Source organism: Pleuronectes platessa, chromosome 1 (genome assembly GCF_947347685.1).
Source record: "Pleuronectes platessa chromosome 1, fPlePla1.1, whole genome shotgun sequence".
In the NCBI taxonomy this organism is placed as follows: Eukaryota; Metazoa; Chordata; class Actinopteri; order Pleuronectiformes; family Pleuronectidae; genus Pleuronectes; species Pleuronectes platessa.
In genome coordinates, this window is record NC_070626.1 from 3,302,052 (window position 1) to 3,324,713 (window position 22,662).

Consider the following 22,662-nt stretch of genomic DNA (forward strand, 5'->3'; position numbering starts at 1 on the left):
GTATGCCTACTTATATTTTTTGCATATTTCTTTAAAAGCTTATGAATTATTTAAAACTCCGCGTAAATGAACTAGGGATGGGCCTTCGATTAAATTATCTTAATCAATCGTCGGGAGAATTAACGATCAACTTTCAATTAATCATTCATATTGTTATATTAAAATTCACTATTTATAGGCTATATTAAAATGCAGTAAAAATAGAAAAAACACAGCGTGTTTCCTGAGGTCTTTATTAAAAGATGAAAAACTCTTGTGGCAGTTAAACAGGATCCGTTGACTGGCTACACTTGAAAATATGCGCAGCTGTACTCTTAAGCCCCGATGAGAGACCAGCTAGCCGCTGAGAGCTAACTCGATTTGACGGTTCTCGACCACTCAGTCCGGTTGTTGTCACGCCCTCCAGGCCCGGTTCCAGAACAGAATGCCTTGGGGTGCATCTGAGATTACAGGGGGTGCACCAGTACTATACAAACCAGCTACCCAGCTTCAGTTCAGACTTCGCTTTTTTACACACAGGCCTTTCTACCATAGACAAGCACTTCTGTGTAGTTCTACTGACATGTTGAGACAACAAACAATTACTGTGCTTAAAAGATGGTATCATATCATGTCTTGTGATGTGGAGAACATTTCAGCTGCAACATTTGCTTATTGATATCTTAGATAGCTTTGAATATGAGATGAGTTTTTGATATGTGTGATGTGTGAGTTGTAAAAAAGAACAGAATTCTACACAAAAAAAAAAACATGTGACTGCAATTCAAAAATAACGTTTATTTTTTATAAATTGGGGCAGGATATTTGACATAACAAATAATTTTACATTGCCACTTAAAAATAAAACAGATTTTAGCTGAACAAGGAAAGAACACTTTCAGATTTTGAACTTTGTCCAAAAAGTAATCAGTATAATTCTTAAAGTTAACATAACAGTAAATAAATACAATAAAAAGAAATATGGGTTCTTATGAACATAATACATTTAATACATTAATAAAAGAAGCTGTTGTTGACATATATGAACAAATAATTTTACAATGTCATTCAAATTGTAACAACTACCAGTATGTAGACATCAGGCTGTCAGCAGCCATTTTCTCAAACTGTCCCAGGTTCCAAGACAGGGGCACACTTGATCCACCAGGGGGCACAGGATCCTTGTTGGACAGTCAAAAGTCAAAGGTTAAACTATGTACATAACAAATTGTACATTATTATATTTAATACAAACGAGGTATTCCCCCCTCAGTAGAATAAAATGACTAACATTACCCAACAACTATAGCAGTGTAGGATACATAATCATGTTAAAATAAACATAATACTTGATACAATAAAATCTGAAATGTGATTACAAAAAATATTTCTTACCCTCAGAAGAGCTGCAGCCTCCTTGAAGCTGTGCTGAATCTTCTTAGCAGCGTCTCTTTCCACTCTCCAGTTAACTTCTTGGTGAGGTCCTTCTCCACAGCAATCTGGATGAGACAGGCTTTTCTTTTGTGGAGCATGCTCCTTCTGTGTTCACTGAACACATTTTTGAGAGTTGAAAATGAATTTTCACATGTTGCAGTTGATGCACCGAAGGTAAGGCTCAGCTTGAGTGTTTTTAGCACAGTAGGCATGGCTGCTAGAGGCTCACAGTATCGTATCAAAATGTCCTGTGTAGTCCAGTTTTCATTTGATTTGGCCATTTCGTCCTGCAGAAACTGCTGTGCTACAGCAAACTCAGCTTCCTTCATCTCTGTGCCTGTTAGGTCAAGCAGTGGTCTCACTTTGTTTGTGTTCAGGAAATCTTCACTCCCTGGGTGTAAGGTGCAGAGGGCCTGCACCAGTTGGCTGTTTCTTATGCTGAATCTTGCTTTAATCTCTCCCACTACAGCATCCAATGTACTGAAATACAGTCTTTTACACCCAGTCCTCTCTTCCGCTTCCTTTTGACGGTGACCAACTGTGGTGTCCACCACATAGTCACTCAAGTGGCTCAAATTTCTTGGTCGTTTCTGTGGGGGTGCTGCTGCAGGAGGTTCTGAGGTCTGTCTGTCTTGAGAGAATTTCTCCCAAAATGTGTCAAACTGAGTATCACATCTCAGCTTCTCAACACACGCCAAGGCACTTTGGACCAGTCTGACACCAGTGTAGAGGTCTGTGGATTTGGCTTGGAGTGCAGTGTTGGGAGGATCAAGCAAACTCAATATTTGATGCGTCATGCAGGCAATGAACAGGAAGCTGGGCTGGGTAATGGCCTTCAAAAGCCCTGTGGCCTCCATTCGCACCTCTGCTGGACTGGTTTGGGAGCCTTCGATCCCACGAAGCAAGTGGACAATGTTATCAATTGATTTCAGGATCACCGTCACTGTGGCCAGGTGGCCTGTCCACCGTTGCTCAAGCAACCTCTTCAACTTCTCGCCCGTGTACACTGCAGCCACTGTAGGTTTCTTGAAGTACTTGTAGAGTGAGGTGCATACACTGAAAAAGTTTTCCAGTGCGAAATCAGAAGACATGGCGTGCACCACAACCAAATGCAACTGATGATTAAAGCAGTGTACGTATGGCACCTCTCTCTGCAATTCTTCCTGCACGATTTTCTGCATCCCTTATACAACAGTATAAAGCAAAATATATACTAGTAAAATGTACTGTTAATAATAATAATTGACAATAGATTGTGATTTGTTTGTTTATTTAATCATATAAACGAATGAAATTGCTTCCGGCAACAAAAATAAATTCCCACTGAGCGGACTGTTGCCAAGCAACATATAAACAAAACACCATACATAAATGCGGAGTGATTTTGTCAGTTTGTTGAACAGTCAGAGTGATGTCGGATGCTCATATCTCAACGGTATTTAATGGAAATAGTCACAAGTTTCATTACAATTTGTTTTGTGAGCAAGTATTTTATTATTTTTATCATATTTATAAAAAAAAAAAATCTTTATTTTTTTTCAATTGAGGGTGCAAACAATTTTTTTGGGGGTGCAATGCATGCTTATGCACCCCCGTAGAACCGGACCTGACGCCCTCACTCCCGGAACCCCTCACCCAGACCCGGGTCTGTCCGGGTTCCCCTCCGCTCGGACTGAGGGTCCGTGTGCGGACATGAGGCTGAAGGCCAATGTATGCTTCTCCGTTTTGACGGACACGAACAGATAGGACCGCCTTCTCCAACGTGGAACGCCCTCTCCGGGCCTCTCCGCGGCTCCTCGGAGAGCTTTTCGTGCAGCTTTACTTTTTCTAACTACACGTCAAAATGGCGGAGAGCCCACGGATAGCCCTTGGTTGTGATTGGTCTGCTAACGCCAGCATTTCGGGACCTCAAACTTCCTGTTCCATTCCCTACATCACAATAAACCAAAATCACATCTACGACTCTATGATTAATGTGACAAGTGTGTTAAGCCAGCGGCGTTGTCCGGCTGACGGACTTTCATAACGGGGCTAGCGGGCTAGCCACCATGCTAACTGCGGTGGGAACAGCGCACAAACCCGCTGACTTTAATCCCACGGCTGTCATGACACTGTTTCTCAAACACCGTCAGGTTAGAAGCAAACACTTGGTAGTAGTTAGTATCGGGTGTCCGTGCTGACTGTGTGTGGAAGCTGGGGGGAAGACAGCTGCCTCCGTGTAGCTTCAAGCTGTTGCAGCTGTTGAATTAGCAACGCAGTTTGGAAACAAGACCGGGGTACCGCTGCGTTAAGACACGATAACACAAGCATTTTGACCCGCTGGGTGTCACTTTATTTCAGCAAGAACTGTCGCGTCATCAACATCCTTTTTCTGTTAGTTGCCATCGTTCACTGTGTTTGAGGAGCCGGGAGGACGTGAATAAACCAGCGTGGACTTCTTCTATATACCTCATGAGGTAGGCTTCTCTAAGCTCGCCTTCCGTTGCGCCATCTACTGTTCTGGCGGTGAATTGTTTTCACAACAAAAAGGCTTGTAGAACTATGAATCAAAAAGGGTCCGTCCGATCCGTCCGTCCGTCATTCCGAAACGGACTCGGAGAAGCATACAGAGGCCTTGAGCGAGCAGCGGAGGCAGCTCCGACCTGCTTCCTCCCGCTGCTAACGTCCCCGCTGGGCTGCGTTCAGGGCAACTCGGATATTCCGAACTCCTGCCACATAGCGAACATGCAATAGTTTTCATCGATGAAAAAATTGTCATCAACGAAATTCTTAATGATCAATTAGGAATTAGGAATTAGACCCATCCCTAAAAAGGAATGACATGAAAATATGAATATAACAAATTTCCATGACTTTTCCAGAACTTTTGGGAGATTATTTTTTTCCATGACTTTTCCAGGTTTTCCATGACCGTACGAACCCTGCAGACCACACGTTAAAGTGTGTGTATGTCAATACCCCCTATGTAAATTGTTCTTAAGTAAGCTAGTGTGCTATAAGGAATTACATTGGATACCACAAGCAAAATCATTGCTATGAAAAAAATTGAAACAATGCTAATTATTTCAGCATTTTATTATTATCCAAAACACAATCCTTAATCTCAACCACTGTACAGAGTGGCATGATTACAGTCACTTTTTCAATTGTGCTGGTTAAATGCACAGTCGATGTGTTAACCACACATCTACCAGCAATCCGCTCAACAGGAAGAAATGATGCGGGAAATGATGAGTCTGTCCCCCAAACTTGGCTACTGGCTTTCCATAAAAATATCTGTCCTCCCAAAATACTGGCAAATACAGCACCATATTAACATGTCCATGGCAAACTAAGCTGTTGACTCTGCTGAAATTCCCTCATAATTTGAACTTCTTATTAAACTTTCTCAGTATTCCATTAAACACTAAACACATTTATCCAAAGCAACTTACAATATGTGCATTCAACTATGAGGGTACAAACACAGAACAGCAAAAATCATGTAAGTACAATAACTTAAAACAAGAAAGAATAAATGGGTCCTCAGTACAATTTATAAGCTGTTATAACCGCTGCTTTAAGATGAAAAGGACATTTGTGAAACTTTACTCTGAAAACCCTTACGTCAGTCTTTAACATCATCATCTGATGGGCTATATGCTAATTAGATCACACCTTCGCGCCGCCCCCCCGCGCTGCTCTCCCCCTTTATTCTCCAGACCCCCTCCCCGCGGTTCGTTTACTCCGCTCCCCTAGGTAGATTAACCAAGATGGAGGCGCGTGCACAACGCAAGGCTCAGCGTCTCCCCTGATTTCAAGTCTGTTCACTCAGAACAGTCTTGCGAATACTGTCTACAGCCGGCAGGATCTTTTAGACATCGGATCCTGTTCTTCTACCGACTTTTTCGATGGTCCACGGGGACAATGCATCTATGTGAACAAAGCTTGGTGCATGGACACTGTCATCATTGAGAGTCACTGCTCTCCTAACCTGGAATATATCATGGTTAAGTGCAGACCGTTCTATCTGCCCAGAGAGTTTACATCTACTGTTGTGACTGCAGCCTATATCCCCCCTGATGCTAATGCTAAACTGGCAATGAAAGAACTGCATGCTGCCATTAGCAAACGACAGACTTCACACCCGGAGGCAGCCTTTATTGTTGCGGGTGACTAGAACTACTCCAGCCTGAAGACTGTACTCCCCAAATTCCACCAACATGTCTCCTGTCCATCGAGAGGAGTTAAGACTTTGGACCATGTTTACACCAGCCTGGCTGGTGCTTACAAAGCCGTCCCCCTCCCCCACCTAGGACTGACCACCTCTCTTTGTTTCTACTCCCCAAATACACACCACTCATCAAACGTGTGAAACCCACAGTGAGGACAGTTAAAGTGTGGCCAGAGGGAGCAGACACTGCACTTCAGCTCCGGTTCGAACGCACAGACTGGAGGGCGTTTGCCGTTCAGGCCACACTGGACTCCCACATGGACATCGACTCCTATGCCTCTTCCATTCTGGACTTCATCAACACCGACATCAACAGTGTCACCACCCTCAAACAAATCACTACATTCCCTAACCAGAAGCCATGGATGAACAGAGAGGTCCGCCTACTGCTGAAGGCACGAGACATCGCTTTCAGATCAGGTGATTCTCAGGCCTACAGCTCATCCAGGGCTGACCTGAAGAGGGGCATCAAGAAGGCCAAGCACTGCCACACGCTAAGGATTGAGGAGCACTTCAAGAACGACTCCGACCCCAGACGTATGTGGCAAGGCATCCAGGATTTAACTGACTATAAACCCACCAACACCACCCCCCAAAACAGCGATGCCTCCTTCACTGACGAGCTTAACAGCTTTTATGCTCGCTTCGACAGGGACAACCAGGAAGCGGCCATCAAGGCTGTGCTCACTAAAGACCATCAGCCCCTCACACTCTCCTCCATCGACGTGTGTGCTGCACTGAGCAGGATCAATGCACGTAAGGCTGCTGGCCCTGATGGCATCCCCGGACGCGTGCTCAGGGCCTGTGCTGGGCAGCTAGGTGAGGTCTTGACTGACATATTCAACCTGTCACTGGCCCAAGCAGCTGTCCCCACATGCTTTAAAACCACCTCCATCGTGCCGGTGCCCAAACACTCGACTGCAGCGAGCCTCAATGACTTCTGCCCTGTTGCACTCACCCCCACAATTATGAAGTGCTTCGAGAGGTTGGTCCTGGCTCACCTCAAAACCTGTTTACCACTCACACTGGACCCCTTCCAATTCGCCTGCCGCCAGAACAGGAGCACGGAGGATGCCATCTCCACGGCACATCACTCCGCACTCGCTCACCTGGACAATAACAACTCCTATGTAAGAATGCTGTTCATAGACTTTAGTTCTGCTTTCAACACAATCATCTCCTCCAAACTGATCACGAAACTCAGTGACCTAGGCATCAACACTTCCCTCTGCAACTGGATGCTGGACTTCCTTTTCAACAGACCCCAGTCTGTTAGGTTAGAGAACCACACCTCCTCAACCCTCATCATGAACACCGGCGTGCCTCAAGGCTGTGTGCTAAGTCCTCTCCTCTACTCTCTCTTCACCTATGACTGCATACCTGTACATGTATCTAATACCTTTGTCAAGTTTGCAGGCGATACTACGGTGATTGGCCACATCAGCAACAACGATGAGTCGGCCTACAGAGACGAGGTCCAGCACCTGGCGGCGTGGTGCACCGACAACAACCTGGCTCTCAACACCAAGAAGACCAAAGAGCTCATTGTGGACTACAGGAAGAATGGTGGCACACACACCCCCATCCATATCAACGGGATGGAGGTTGTGTCACCAGCTTCAAGTTCCTGGGTGTCCACATCTCTGAGGACCTCTCTTGGACCCTCAATACCTCAACCCTGGTCAAGAAAGCACACCAGCGTCTCTTCTTCCTGAGGAGTCTGAAGAAGGCCAATCTGTCCCCTCAGATCCTGGTCAATTTCTACCGCTGCACCATCGAGAGCATCCTCACTAACTGCATCTCAGTGTGGTATGGCAGCTGCTCTGTTGCGGACCGGAAGTCACTGTAGAGGGTGGTGAAAACTGCCCAACGCATCACCGGCTCCTCACTCCCCACCATCGCAGCTGTCCAGAGCAAGAGATGTCTGCGGAGACATCTGTCAAGGACAGCTCACACCCCAGCCACAGACTGTTTGCCCTCTTCCCTTCAGGGAGGCGCTACAGGGTCCTCCGTTCCCGGACCAGCAGGTTCAGCAACAGCTTCATCCCTGCGGCTGTCACCCTGCTGAACTCTGCACCACAGTGATAGCAGCCGCACCACCACACCCACACACACCTTCTCCAATGACCATACTTCCCCTCTCCACCCCGGCTTGGACTGCCACTCACCCTCCTCCAGCCATAGAACATTTGCACATTCACTGAACATTTGCACATTTGAACATTTGCACTAGAAATATATATTTTTTTTTCTGCTGTATTATCCCACCTATCCCACCTATACTGTATTCATATTTATATTTATCTTGCTCATAGTGTATTCATCATTCTTATATCATACCTTACCTCTTAATACTGTTCATATTCCACTTATATTTCTAACTGTACTTCCTATTTATTTTCATATTCCACTATGCACAATACTCTGCACTTTAACTGCCTTTTTGCACTTCTGGTTAGATGCTAAACTGCATTTCGTTGTATATGTACTTGTACTGTGCAATGACAATAAAGTTGAATCTAATCTAAAAATCTAATCTTATCGTCGCGGAAGAACGCGGAACTCACATTCTGTCAAAAACTGCAGGGGATTAGGTGATTTCCAAAAGATTTCCTTTGACTAAAATTCAGCTTTTCGTCTAATGTTTGTTTATTAGCGGTCGCCTGGAAGTGACATAGGAGGTCAAGCCTTTTTGATTCGGTGAGGATGGAGGAAAACAGTAAAGTAAAAACTTCGTCCATTTGGATTGTTCCAGTTCCAAGTGATGCCTTTTGGATAAAAAAAATTGCTGAACCACTTAACGCACAGAAGAAAGGCTCCAAATACATCTGAACTTCTGCTTGTCAACCGGCTTTCGAGACCCTCAAGAAGCATCTTGCTTCTCCACCAATCCTTGGCCACCCTGATTTCAGTCAACCCTTCATCGTGTACACCGAGGCTAGTGATGTTGGAATTTGGGCGGTTTTGGCCCAACAAACTGGATTGTGGATTGACGTCAGCTGGGGTGGGACAGGAGTGTTTGCTGCCGGGACCCCCAATGCCGGAACTGGATTGGGGCTCTGCCGGGACCCTCCGGCGCTGGACAGGAGGAGACCCAGCCAGGACTGGGGACTGGTGCCTGTGAGCCGGCTGCAGAAGAGAGAGGTGGCAACGTCTCCAACGTCCGCCACCCAGAGCAGAAACCTTTTGGAGGCTGCGGGATCCAACAGCCTCCCAGGTAAGGTTTAGTGGATGGGGCTGGAGGGTTGATGAAGTCCCTCATTCTGTTCTGGACCACCACAAGGTGCGGGACGAATTGGCTCACCCACGGTCGGTCCTACAGCCATCCCTCAATAACAGAGATCTCCTCTAGGGTCTCTGCTTGGTGCTGGGTGCCTGGTGAACACAGTTTGTCGACCAATGAATCAAAATAAAAAACAAAAACTGTCTTTGGTCGGATCGTTCTGTCAGGATTGGTGAGGCAGATGGACCCAGGATGCAGAGTTTAAACTAAAGTATATTTATGGAAAAGTCTTTCAACAGAAAAATAACAAACAGACGCAGGAATCTAAAAAATTAAAACTGAAAAAACAAAAGCACATGGGAGAAAACACAGGAGGCTTACACAGGCGAAGCAGACGGGAGCTCAAGAGACACGGGATACAGAAGCACAGGAGGACAGGACATAATGAAGGTTAGACAACGATCCGTCAAACACATAAGGGGAGCACAGAGACTTATATACAGACACAGACAAGGCAGGGGCAATTGGACACAGGTGTAACACATGAGGACTGGTGCGGACAATCACAGAGAAAGGACGTGAAGCAAGAAAACACACTAGGAACAGAAACTACAAAATAAAACAGGACACATACAAACATAAGCACAAGAATATACATGAGACATGAGGTAATAATAATTAAACAGGAAACACTCTTAATAAAGAGGCAGAAACTAAACCCTGGAAAATACCAACCAGGTTGAGCATCGGAAGGGTAAATATTACATTGTTCCTGATGCCCTGTCTATAGCTCGTGTGGATGCAGAGCCTGGCCAGGTTCCTACTTAAGCCACAGTACAACCTGCCAAGAGGGAAATGTCTAAAGATCTCCAAATATCAGATGAGGCTATCTGGAAAGCTCAGCAGGCTGACGCTGATATTGTGCAGCTAAATGAAATCACACTGGATTCAGGTGACCAGCTTGTGAACCCCACCACTAGATTCACAATCCTGGAGGACAAAGTATAGAGGGTGATACAGCTTCCTCATAAAACACTCTACCAAGTATACATACCCACACCTCTTTGCCAACAGCTACTCCACCTCTTCCATGACCATCCACTTTCAGGACACCTAGAAAGGTATAACACTTATAAGAGACTGCAATCCCTGGTATGTTGGCCCACATTGAGTCTGGAAGTGAAAAACTACGTCCAGTGCTGCCAAACCTGCCAGGTCCAAAAGCCAGGAAAGGGGTGACAGATGGCAGGTAAAGATGGAAGTACGGATAAGGAGAGGGAAAAAACAAAAAGTCAGGCGAAGCAGTTCTCCTGATCGTTGGGAGGTTTAGGTAAACCTACATATCTGGGACAAGAGTGAGACTTTCTTGTCCCCATTGTTCTAGAAGTGGCTCCTTGGAACACCTTCCCAGCAGTTGCCCCAAAACTCTTGGACACTATCGTTGTTTCCCTGACCAGACCTAATGGGAATTCCTGACAGTGTGGCCACTGCCATTTATAACACATCTGAATCCTAAAGTATTCTCATATATTGTGGAACTCTTATATTGTATAACTATAATAAAAAATGAAAATAGTGATCAAAAGTAGGAGTTTTCTGCGAAGATGAGTCAGTCAGTCACTAACATGAAGTGTGTTATCTCAGAACTCCTTTTAAGCATTCATTCAGAAAGCTGAGGACGCATGAGAGGCAGAGTTCACAGTGAGTTCACTGGCACTCGCCTCCGACTCCCTCAACTCTCTTTCAGGTGTCCACAGTAAATGCAGTCTGTTTGAACATGCATGGCTCATCTGCATCAGGAGCGTTGGCATGCTGAATCTACTTGCTATTCATGATAAATATTCAAATCATAAAAATACATTAGAGATTGATCAACAAATCCACAAATATCAGTCTTATATTTACATCACATGCAGATGGCTGAGGATAAACCATACTTAGCTCTCTACTGACATCTAAGGGTGCTGAGGAACATAACATGTCCAAGCCATTGTGACAGTAGCATTCAGGGGACAGGGAATTATCAGCTTTTAGACATTTTTTTATTGAATCATAGTATATATTGGGTAAAAAGCCCTTGTGTTGAAACACAAAGTTGACTGATAACTGTCTTTACGCTGAAAATTAAAATAATAGTGTAGAATGAAGGAAATAATAAAAACTTTTTTTTTTTTTATTAATCAGCATTATTGTTGTACTAGAAATACCAAATAAGGCACACATTGACTTTGTGCCTCTCTGTCCTCTGAGCAGTCTGAAATATTCGGTTCTATATTACAATTATGTTGTCATTGGATTTTAAAAATTAAAAGCATTATGTTTCCAGCTCTTAACAGTGTCAGGTGTAGGGAAATGTGGAGCAGCAGAGCTCAGCTGTGTCTGCAGAGTAGAGTCTAGCCTGAAACGTACTTCCCTGCTGTTCTGTCTCCACCGTGTTTCATTAAATCTTTTACAACTAAATCATCTTAATTTCATGAGACCTAGAGCCAATGTTTAAATGAGTTGAGCAAATACTAGTGCTTTTTGGCATCTACAGTGCCTTGCATAAGTATTCACCCCCTTTGGACTTTTCTACATTTTGTCATGGTAGAACCACAGATTAAAATTTATTTCATCGTGAGTTTATGTAATGGACCAACACAAAATAGTGCATCATTTGGAAGTGGGGGGAAATATTACATGGATTTCACAATTATTTACAAATAAAAATCTGAAAAGTGTTGAGTGCATATGTATTCACCCCCTTTACTGTGAAACCCCTAACAAAGATCTGGTGCGACCAATTGCATTCACAAGTCACATTTGCAAGTCACATAATTAGTAAATAGGGTCCACCTGTCTGCAATTTAATCTCAGTATAAATACACCTGTTCTGTGACGGACTCAGAGTTTGTTGGAGATCATTACTGAACAAACAGCATCATGAAGACCAAGGAGCTCACCAAACAGGTCAGGGATAAAGTTGTGGAGAAATATGAAGCAGGGTTAGGTTATAAAAAAATATCCAGAGCTTTGAACATCTCTCTGAGCACCGTAAAATCCATCATAAGAAAATGGAAAGAATATGGCACAACCGCAAACCTACCAAGAGGAGGCCGTCCGCCCAAACTGAAGAGTCGGACAAGGAGAAAATGAATCAGAGAAGCAACCAGGAGGCCCATGGTTACTCTGGAGGAGTTGCAGAGATCCACAGCTGAGGTGGGAGAATCTGTCCACAGGACAACTATTAGTCGTCTACTCCACAAATCTGGCCTTTATGGAAGAGTGGCAAGAAGAAAGCCATTGTTGAAAGGGATCCATAAAAAATCCCGTTTGGAGTTTGCCAGAAGCCATGTGGGAGACACAGCAAGCATGTGGAAGAAGGTGCTCTGGTCAGATGAGACCAAAATTGAACTTTTTGGCCTCAATGCAAAACGCTATGTGTGGCGAAAACCCAACACTGCCCATCACCCTGAACACACCATCCCAACAGTGAAACATGGTGGTGGTAGCATCATGCTGTGGGGATGCTTCTCTTCAGCCGGTACAGGGAAACTGGTCAGAATAGAGGGAAAGATGGATGGAGCCAAATACAGGGAAATCCTTGAAGAAAATCTGATGCAGTCTGCAAAAGACTTGAGACTGGGGCGGAGGTTCATCTTCCAGCAGGACAATGACCCTAAACATACAGCCAGAGCTACAAAGGAATGGTTTGGATTAAAGAATGTTAATGTCTTAAAATGGCCCAGTCAAAGCCCAGACCTCAATCCAATAGAGAATCTATGGCAAGACTTGAAGATTGCGGTTCACAGACGGTCTCCATCCAATCTGACTGAGCTTCATCTTTTTTGCCAAGAAGAATGGACAAACCTTTCCATCTCTAGATGTTCGAAGCTGGTAGAGACATACCCCAAAAGACTTGCAGCTGTAATTGCAGCGAAAGGGGGTTCTACCAAGTATTGACACAGGGGGGTGAATACTTATGCACCCAACAGATGTCAACTTTTTTGTTCTCATTATTGTTTGTGTCACAATAAAATTTATTTTGCACCTCCAAAGTACTATGCATGTTTTGTTGATCAAACGGGAAAAAGTTTATTTAAGTCTATTTGAATTCCAGTTAGTAACAGTACATAATGGGAAAAAGTCCAAGGGGGGTGAATACTTATGCAAGGCACTGTAGAGGATTATTATGTATGATATGTTATTATTATAATAATTACTGTTATTATCATTATTATTATTATTAAGCTATTATTAATATTTCAGTAAAGTTTCCATGAGACTTACTTGTTTTATGGTTTTAACCATATTTTGTTTGCTATATTGTGCAATCCTAATGAAATAGCATATTATTTTAAGACTAAAACTGCAAGTGAGCGGAAATTGAACAGAGAAAATAGAATAGATTGCATGTATCTTAAATTAAGACCAACATTTTTGTTGTTTGATGTACTCTCATCAGAGTTTAGGAGAGGGAAATCTCCTCAGTTTGAAGAAAGTCCCCTCAGAGAAGGTTATCCCTAGGTATTGGAACATCCCAGGACACAACTGCATGTGTGTAAGTGTGACACAGTGTGACCACTTTATCACTTAACAACTGGGTTGAGGAACAATTTTCCTTAAGTAGGGCTTGAGGTAAGTTGGTCTTCACAAAGGGAATAACTCCTTGTCTCTTCAGAACTTCCACAAGCATACCGTCCTTCTGGAGGGGCTGGTCATGATTCTGGTGTTCATTAAATAAAGTAAAGACAAACAGAGTAATGATAATAACAGCAGATCAACTTGAGCCTTGTAGAGCGTATTGCTGTTGATTAACTGTGATATTAATTATCACAAATTACCTTATGAGTAAACAATGTTTTGATGCTAACTGGGACTCCAAACAAGAGACCCTGTTTATTGGAGCCAAGAGTTTTCAGCTGATTGAAACTCTCCAGAGAGTGCACAGTGCAGCTGAGCTTTTAGTTTGCATCCAGAGTCTGTAAGAAAACAGAGGACAAAAACAAATAAAAGTAGGATTAAGAGAAATATTTACTTAATTATGCTAAAATGCCCTAGACACAGTCATTGGCATCCTTTGGTGCCAAAGTCTCTGCACTAATGATCAGAGGATGTACAAGTCAGAGTCAGCTGTCAATTATGGCGTCTCACCCCGTTTTTATCCAATCAAATAAATAATTAAAAAAAAAAACTTACTAGAAAAAAAAACACGTGAACATCAAACACCAAAAGTCTAAATGAATTTGTTTGATGTGGTCTTTGACGTTTCAGGCTCGATCCACATTAAACAGCTTAGCAAATGTGTTCATGACCTATCATGTCCTGAAAACCTCTCACCAAATGCCTGGGTGAGTTGTGCAAATTCACCAACATATTTAGATGTCACAGGAGACTTAAGCAATTTAGTCTTGCAGAGTAGGAACATGCAATGTTAACTCACAAAATACAGTTCTTTGTCCAGCTGTAGAAGCTCCATTGCAGCAATAAGGCTCCTTCACGGCAATGCAGCCAAATTCAATACAATTAATGCACACACACCACACAAGCTCCAAAATTACTGTAGCAACAGAAAAGGGGAGGGAAGGCTCTGCTAGCAATCGAAGAATAATGCCATGGAACAGAAATTATGAAAAGAGTTTAAACCAGGTCATGTATTTGAAGGCACAGTAGTGATGCTGCTAGTGCTGTACTAATAGGCCTACTGCTACCTCTGCATTTGCCATGTGATTCACAGTGGGTGTGGGAAGCTTTGCCAGACATTGCTGTCTTATTGCTATCCTTCTACCCAGCCTTCCCTGGGTAGAAGGCTGGATACACTGTATGTCATAGACTTTCCTCCTGTGCATGTCAGTTTTGCAATGTGCCAAGCATAGCTGCCTTGTCTGCATTTATTCGTTTCTGGCATAGAAGGCACCTTGCATGAACCCTTTTGTTTATTTACCTGAAGACATCTGATAAAGAGGATGTATATTCTTGTCCTTTAACTGAAATTTCAGCCATGACCAGTTCCAGCTGCACTTCAGGCTCTCTGAAAGTAAGCTGTAGGACTATTGTTTTATTTTTTTAGGTTAGACATTAAGGGTAAATATATGTTGTGGCCTGTACTTTTATTTAACAGAGAACAGTGCTAGTAACCAGACGTATCTTAACAGTCAACAGTACACACCAAGTCACAATCTCTTCTTTCAAAAAACATAATAAACGTTGTTTACATCCTGAAATGCTTGCATGAGCTACCTCTGATCCAAATATAGAAGAAAACCAATTTACAAAGATGATAGTAATCCATAGACCAGATAATTAACACTTTATTATCATTAAATTAAAATCTGTGATTTTATGGCCATGACTGTTTAAAACTTAAAAGTGTTCATCTTACACTCCCCGACTATATAATTAAGTATGCAATAAACAAAGGCCAAAGTTGTATTTAATTGCTGGTCTAGGATCAATTTCATTATCCCAAATGTAATAATAACTATCTATATATATATAAAATGATTATCAGAGAACACATCAGCTCTATCATGTCAAATTTTGAATGGTAGTCAGGCTTGTTTCTGTAAACACTAGCAGCAAAAAACTCCTTGAAACTTTTTGTCCAGTTGTCTGCTACTCTCAATACATAGTGCCATGGTTGACACAGAGCTCCTGTGCACAATCAGACTCGCCCCTTGGCAACTTTCCCTGACCCCACATCTCACTCCTGCAACCGATGCTGATCGCACCCAACTACCACAGGCGAATTTTGCCGAAAGGTGAGAAGTTTGTAAGCCTACATAATGCCACTCAGTAAGTTTTAATGAATGATTTACGGTGGATGTTTCTGCATCATGATTTTCAGGTGAAGTCGTTGTGTTTTGATGACTGGCAGAGCCTGGAAGCCAGTCTTCAGGCTGGACAGATACGCTGATGAACAAAACGGCAGGGTAAACTATGATCTGGTAGGTTTCAGGAAAATTTAATTCAGGCAGTACGGACAGGCAAAACACTTAGACTGTGTCTCAATTCAGCGGCCACATCCTACGGAGGTCCCAATCTATGGCCACGTACACTTTGTCGGCTGAAAAGAAATGAGATGTTCTGGTCTTCCGATAGAGTCACCAGGGGAAAAAAAAGTTCTAAGGTTGAGTATAAAATGTTTAAAAGGCACTTAAAACTTGTGTATCCCTGGCTGTTCGGTTGACTACATATATTTAAAAATAAATTCTCCTTGAAGTTTTCGCCTCGCTTTTTGCCGCCATTACATCACGGAAGCGGAATGAATCATGGGATATGTTGTGCTGGGAAGGATCCAGACGGTGCTTCCTCTGTTGCACTGGGCTCGAACGACACTCTAGGAGCAATATTCGTTTATTGTTGGCATGTTTTATTATTTTGATTAGATAACCTGCACTTTTATTTTTGGACACTTGGTGGCGGTCATTAGATGCACAGGGCTGTATAGGGGCATAGTTGAAAGGAAATTGAGGCACAAATGGAGGGAGAGCACACAGTCCTCACCAGACAAGGAACAGAGCCGCACACAAATCACAGAATTGGAAAGCCGGTACGTTCATGTCATCTACAACGGTGTCAATAAACAACAAACCCCTAAATTGAGACACAGCTAGTGAACTTGAACTGGAGTAAATACTCTGCTAATACTACCACTTAGTTAAACTATGTGTGTCAAATGATCAGTGGAGATCAGCTGCAGGTGTGTATGGGACCTGCAGAGGGAAACCACCTCTATGCCCAGACCTGACATACCACTCACACTCTCACTCACTCACAGATACACGTCTAACAATTTTTGCTTGGATGATTTATTGTCCCCAGAAATAATGGCGATAGACAATAATAGTCATTCTAAGACTTTAAGCCCCACAATCTCAGCGTCCAGTTTAATCTGTATATGTAGAAAGTCTATTTCAGTCCCGCTTACAAGCTAAAGACAATTCAGTTAAATCAACGCAAAAACTAAGTTAAAAGGTCAGCTGGGTATTTTACAGCAGATCTTCTCAAACCAACAACTCAAGAAATTAAGTAAAGAGAAACATCCGTGTCGTTCGTTCAAGGTTCTATATAGAATATCAACAGTCTTGAGGGATGATTTGATTTCAACTCCAACGCACACAGGGAGTGGTATATGCACTATAGACTTGTTAGACACGGAATGGCCTTCATTAAAGATGAAAAAGATATTGGGTGATATCAGATTTTTTAAAGTTCTGCAATATGTGGAGTGATGAGGTCAGAGATTGGTGATATCAGTCCACAGATGGTTAACTGACTGTCGAGCTGTTGGACTTCAAGGCATACAATCAAATGAAAACACATCACTCTATCACACATTGCTGCAGCTCCTCTTTTCATCCTCTCTCTGAAACACTTGGTTGGAGCTCCTGTCTCTTTATGACCTCCCTGCCAACAAAGCCCATCTCTGCTCTGATTGGCCAACTGGCCCGCTCTGTAATTTGTCAACTACTCCCTGTGAAATGTCAGCCTTCACTCTTGTTCTACCTGGCTTTGTTAGGAAGTATTGGCAGGAGTATTGTTGAGGCGTTGAGGAGCTTTAGAAGCAGCGTTGTCTGTGGGGATTTTTTACAGACCCTTTTCATACAAACAATCTAGATAACACACTTATAGAATACACAACATAGGAACTGAAAAAACATGGTATATAAAGTTATGAAAAAATTTGTAATAACGTAGTTAGTGTAACAGTCTTAAAAGCATAACACAGCACAAACATTAAATCTGACACACCATCCATAATGCTGTTAGGTGATATAAGTCACTCCATATAGGTAAGATAAAGGGGGGAAGTGTAAGAGAAGAAATATCAGCCACATTAAACACACCAGTACGATTGGGGCCATTGGAATGATTGATAGGAATAAGTCATGCGTGGGGAAATTGCTTATTTCTGCATGTCACTGACAACCATAAATCCAACAGCATCTTCCTTTGCCCTGTCCTTTCATCTAGACTGGACTTTTGCTGTTTGAGCCAAATATGCTAGAGAATCATTTTTGTAAAATGTATCATAAAGGGTCTTCTGTAGCTTACTTTAGAACATGTGCAAATCGTTTTTCCTGAGGTATAGAAACACTATCAAATGTCCCATAAAACATGGTTTTATGATGTTTTCAGTTTTACCTTCAAATAAACTAGGTGAAACAAGAATTATATTTCTACTCTGAGGGCTTGCTGAGGTAAAAGTCCTCTTCTCAGAAGAACAACTGACATCGACCTTGCAGGTAGATCTTCAAATCTCCAAAACCAACAGAGCAGATTTCTAAACATTTACCTAGATGAAATTATCACGTCTTTACAATCTGAACAGTTACCCTCTAGTCTCATCAGAAAACGTTCAATGGCAACGTTGGTCCACTTGGAACGACGTTACCATCTCACAATCTGGCCTCTCAGATTGTGAGATGGTAACATTTAGTCCTCCCATTGTTTTGCATTGGCGTGTTCTCACGTCACGTGACTCTCAAGCTCCCGTCTGCGGAGAGGAAAACATGGCGGAGATTCCTTGTTTTTTCAGATAAAAATATAATTTTGTAACTTAGTTTGGGCATAAAAATACATTCTGAAACCATTTCTAGCGAGAAATGTGCTCTTTGCTTCCACAGTCTTCAGCCAGTTCGTGCTTATGATAAATATTTTAATAGTTATCACGCATGTTTTTATCGTTGCTATGACGGTTGCCATGCCACCACGGCGCAGCTTGGTGTTTAAATCACCGTCCCTGCGTGGTGTCCTTCAGTGATCGTGAATGTTATTCATGTTATATAATAGTAATATTTGAGGCTAGATTACATCTCTAATGAGAAGGATCCTGCGAGTCTGTTCATACCGAGGCCGGCCCGAGTGCGCGACCGGACCGAGTGCGCGAGCGGACATGACGTGTGGCTGTCGTAAAAACCCTATTTGTAAACAACCAGTCCTTTAACTCAGCGCTGTGTCATAAACACGGAGTGCTTGGAAGACCACGATGTCATCTTCCTTCTGTCAGGTAAGTAGTTTATTGTTTTTAAAGATCGTTACGATCTAGGGTTACAGTCCGAGTGCGGATAGAGTCCGTCAATCCACACTATGGGCGCTGTTCATCAGCTAATACGCCATTGTTAGCCACATGCTTCAGCCCACGGTAGCCTGTGCTACCTGGGAGGTGAATACATGGTTGTGGAAACCAGTTCAAGACGCTTAGCTCATCATTGAGGGACGCTACAATATAAATATAAACATGAATTTGATTTATGAATGCTTTAGATTGATAAGGAGTGTATTTGTCTACCATTACTCCATAATATCAGATCAATTTGGTTTAATGTATAGTATGAGATATGACAATAATGTTTCCATGTTATGGAGTTGCGATTCATTTTATAAAACAATTGCTATGTTCTGTTTTTTAATCAAGGAGGATCCAAGTGAAGCTACAGGAGTTTCATTAACGTCAACAACTTGGACCGAACACTTTGTTTTGCTTGATGAAGAGCAGGAAGGGCAGCCTGGAGAGAAAGAGAAGCCGGGTTGAGCCCACTACCATCATCCACGTACCACGAGGAAGATGAGGGAGAGAAATGATCCTAGCATTAAAGAGGTACTTTTAAGTTATATACCAGAAAAACCACACTGAAAGAATTTTGATCAATCATGCTTCCCTGCTGTGATTGTTTAACTGGGAAAACAACTTTTTCCACAGGAAGGCAAGTAAATTTAAGGAATACATGTGCAAAGTTTTCCTCTGTTATGTATAATGATGACCCCCATCAAACATAATGTTAGCAATATTTACACCTTTTAATTTATACTGTTTATTTCTGTCTACATGTGTGAATTTGCCTTCATTAGTTTCAGAAAAGAGCGATGATGTATCGGTCAGTGGGCGGCAGCACGAGACTCCGCAAACTAGTCTGTAAGCAAAGTAGACGAAGGCATCGAGGTTGCGGCCTGCCATCATTGTTATTTTGCTTAAGGGACTGAATATGTTTCATGCAGAAATATTAGCATTTCCCTTATATCTACCAAAACTGCTTGTTTCACAGACTGCAGTTTTTTTTTGGTCTGATGTGGAGTGCTAATACAACCGTATCTGCAATGGGTTGTGGGGCATTAACATTTGTAACTCTAATTTTGTTTTCACAGACTGTGAAAAGAACGTTGAGAACATCACCACTCTACAGGAAGACACAGTCCAGTAATGGGTGTCAGAAGTTCAGTAGTGAACGACAGGTACTGTGGAAAAATGTGTGTCATTGTTGTACAATGTCCTTTGACTCTGTTTAAACAAGGTCAACACAAAAAGGTTTGATTGTAAACTGATATCGGTACGAATTCATGTTATTCTCCTCTTCAAAAGAAACAAACAATCAAAATGACCTGCAGAAAGCCCTTGATGGACGCTTCAGCTGCATCGTCAGACTGGTGAGACAGCAAGATGCCAACTTTAATGTCAATTTATTTGTGTAACATTCTGTGACCACATGTATAGATAACTTTTTGTAGATTGTAAAAATAGATAACCCATTTATTACAAAAATCTACACTAGAATTACCGCACTGCGTTGTATGACTCCGCTAACCAGTGCAGTGTCCGTCTACATATTTCTACATATTTTCTCTCATATAAATGACACTGTATCTCTTGACAACTGAAACCATAAGATGAGGTCAGTGTGGCCTTGACCTTTTTACTTTAAGACAAATACAAAGTTAGACAATCCGAAAACATGCAGTTATGCCTCCGGCGACTCGCTATTGCAGAGGCATTAAAACCGTAGTGTAGTAGATTGGATTTTATTGGTGTTACATTGGACATCTTGTATGGGTACACCAAAAAATATATTTGGTTTCACATTCTAGATGGCAATAAGCAGAGTCATCAACTCAGGAAAAATATTTCTGTAGAAAAGAAAGCCTTGTATGTGTGTATGTATACATACACACAAACGCACAATTGAGACGTTTTTGTCTTTTATCATATATTCTCAGGCAGTACTGATGCATTTACTGAGAGGGGACGTGAGGGCCTACTCTGCGTGCTCAGAGTTCAAGCCCAGCAGGCTGCAGCGGGCCTGACATATTCTGGAACAGCAGCACAGTCTTTAGATGACTCCTCTGAAGATGAAAACATGGCGAGGTACTTCTCCACTGAGGAAGAACTGTGAGGGCTGTGATTAGCTACACTCTCTTGCTACAATGCTACTCATGCTACTCCCTGGCAGCCTTAGGAAGGCATTAGCTTGCTGTTGGGTAGCTGTTAGCTTCAGCATTTTTAGTTTTTAGTGGCCTGTCTGACGTTTATGTTTTAAAAAAAAAAAAAATCAGAGGGAACCATCTTCATAATTTAACACTATGGTTTGTTTGTGTCCTTCAGTTCTTCTCAAGAGAAGCAGTACAGGTGTGCCTCAGCTCCACGGTCCCTCCTGCAGCCTCCGCTCCTGATGCTAACCTCATGTCTCCATCACTCCAAGCAGCAGACCTGGATTGACAGACCTTTCTCCAGAGCTGCCCCCTCCTCTGAAACCCCCCTCTCCAAAACACAATTTGTGTAGTTTTTAAAGTCTTGTTTGCATGAGAATTGTTGATCATATCATTTCCAGCAGATGCCTTAATATAATGTTTGTGCACAATAAATGACATTGATCATAACATAATGGTATTTCCTTGCACTTCTACACCATGATATTGGCAGATAAGATGCTGATTACATTAAAGCAGTGAATGCTCTTCTTTAAGCAACATAAACAACATAAGTGGCGCCCATATCATTGTTTAAGATGTGTAACATCAAGTTTGTAGTCATTAGTCAAGAGTTCACCCTCTTGTTTACACTAAAATTAGGTGACCCAGATGTTTCACAATGCAATCTGATAAGGTCTTATGAGAAACATTCTTAAAATTAAAGAAATCAACACAGAGGAAAGCAATAGATGTTTGACATTAATCAGTAGCTGGTAATCGGCAGCCTGACTTATTCAAACACATTAATACCACAATGAATGAGGCAGGGCCTTCTATCAGAAATCAACTATATCGTCACGTTATGTTTCTCTTGAGCACATGGAAATTACCTTCAGCTTCCACTTACTGTCACCTGAACCACACTGTTATTTCTGTATCTACAGTGACTTTTAGGAAAACATATACTAGAGGGCAATGTATAAACATTAATACATCTCATTTATATAGAGCTTTTCAAGAAGTGCAAGTACTAAACTGAGGGAAAGCTAATACAAACAATATATATATATATATATCTTATTTCCATGTTCCAGGACAGCCTCACACTTGGATGTAAACCAATTTTAGAACACATTTGCTTATACTGGAGATCTTTTAAATTAATGTCCCAGAAATGATTTCTGATGGAAAATCCCTGCCTTATTCATTGTAGTATTAATGTGTTTGAATAAGTCAGGCCGCTGATTATCAGCTACGGATTAAAGTCAAACATCTATTGCTATCCTCTGTGTTGATTTCTTTAATGTTAAGAATGTTTCTCATAAGACCTTATCAGATTGCATTGTGAAACATCTGGGTCACCTAATTTTAGTGTAAACAAGAGGGTGAACTCTTGACTAATGACTACAAACTTGATGTTACACATCTTAAACAATGATATGGGCGCCACTTATGTTGTTTATGTTGCTTAAAGAAGAGCATTCACTGCTTTAATGTAATCAGCATCTTATCTGCCAATATCATGGTGTAGAAGTGCAAGGAAATACCATTATGTTATGATCAATGTCATTTATTGTGCACAAACATTATATTAAGGCATCTGCTGGAAATGATATGATCAACAATTCTCATGCAAACAAGACTTTAA

At 42.1% G+C, this 22,662-nt stretch overlaps 1 protein-coding gene and 1 long non-coding RNA gene across 3 annotated transcripts; one reads left to right on the top strand and one right to left on the bottom strand.

Annotated features, from left to right (window-relative positions):
- Positions 1 to 757: 757 nt before the first annotated feature.
- Positions 758 to 2,276, bottom strand: LOC128440705 (uncharacterized). Its single transcript, XM_053423509.1, has 2 exons — positions 1,375 to 2,276; positions 758 to 1,160 (listed from the first exon to the last, which is right to left on the bottom strand). Exon 1 carries the CDS (start codon positions 2,268 to 2,270, stop codon positions 1,377 to 1,379), a length of 894 nt encoding a protein of 297 aa, XP_053279484.1. The 5' UTR covers positions 2,271 to 2,276; the 3' UTR covers positions 758 to 1,160; positions 1,375 to 1,376.
- A 16,465-nt stretch (positions 2,277 to 18,741) lies between these two features.
- On the top strand, positions 18,742 to 21,382 carry LOC128440636 (uncharacterized). 2 transcript variants are annotated; one of them, XR_008338551.1, is made up of 6 exons: positions 18,742 to 18,840; positions 19,249 to 19,431; positions 19,977 to 20,063; positions 20,191 to 20,255; positions 20,823 to 20,970; positions 21,208 to 21,382. It is a non-coding gene; the product is annotated as an uncharacterized LOC128440636 (long non-coding RNA). The 2 variants fall into 2 exon arrangements; XR_008338552.1 differs by lacking the exon at positions 20,191 to 20,255.
- Positions 21,383 to 22,662: the final 1,280 nt, after the last annotated feature.

Excerpts from the sequence above, each read along its gene's own strand:
- LOC128440705 (XM_053423509.1), bottom strand. The coding sequence starts at position 2,270 with ATGGAGGCCACAGGGCTTTTGAAGGCCATTACCCAGCCCAGCTTCCTG.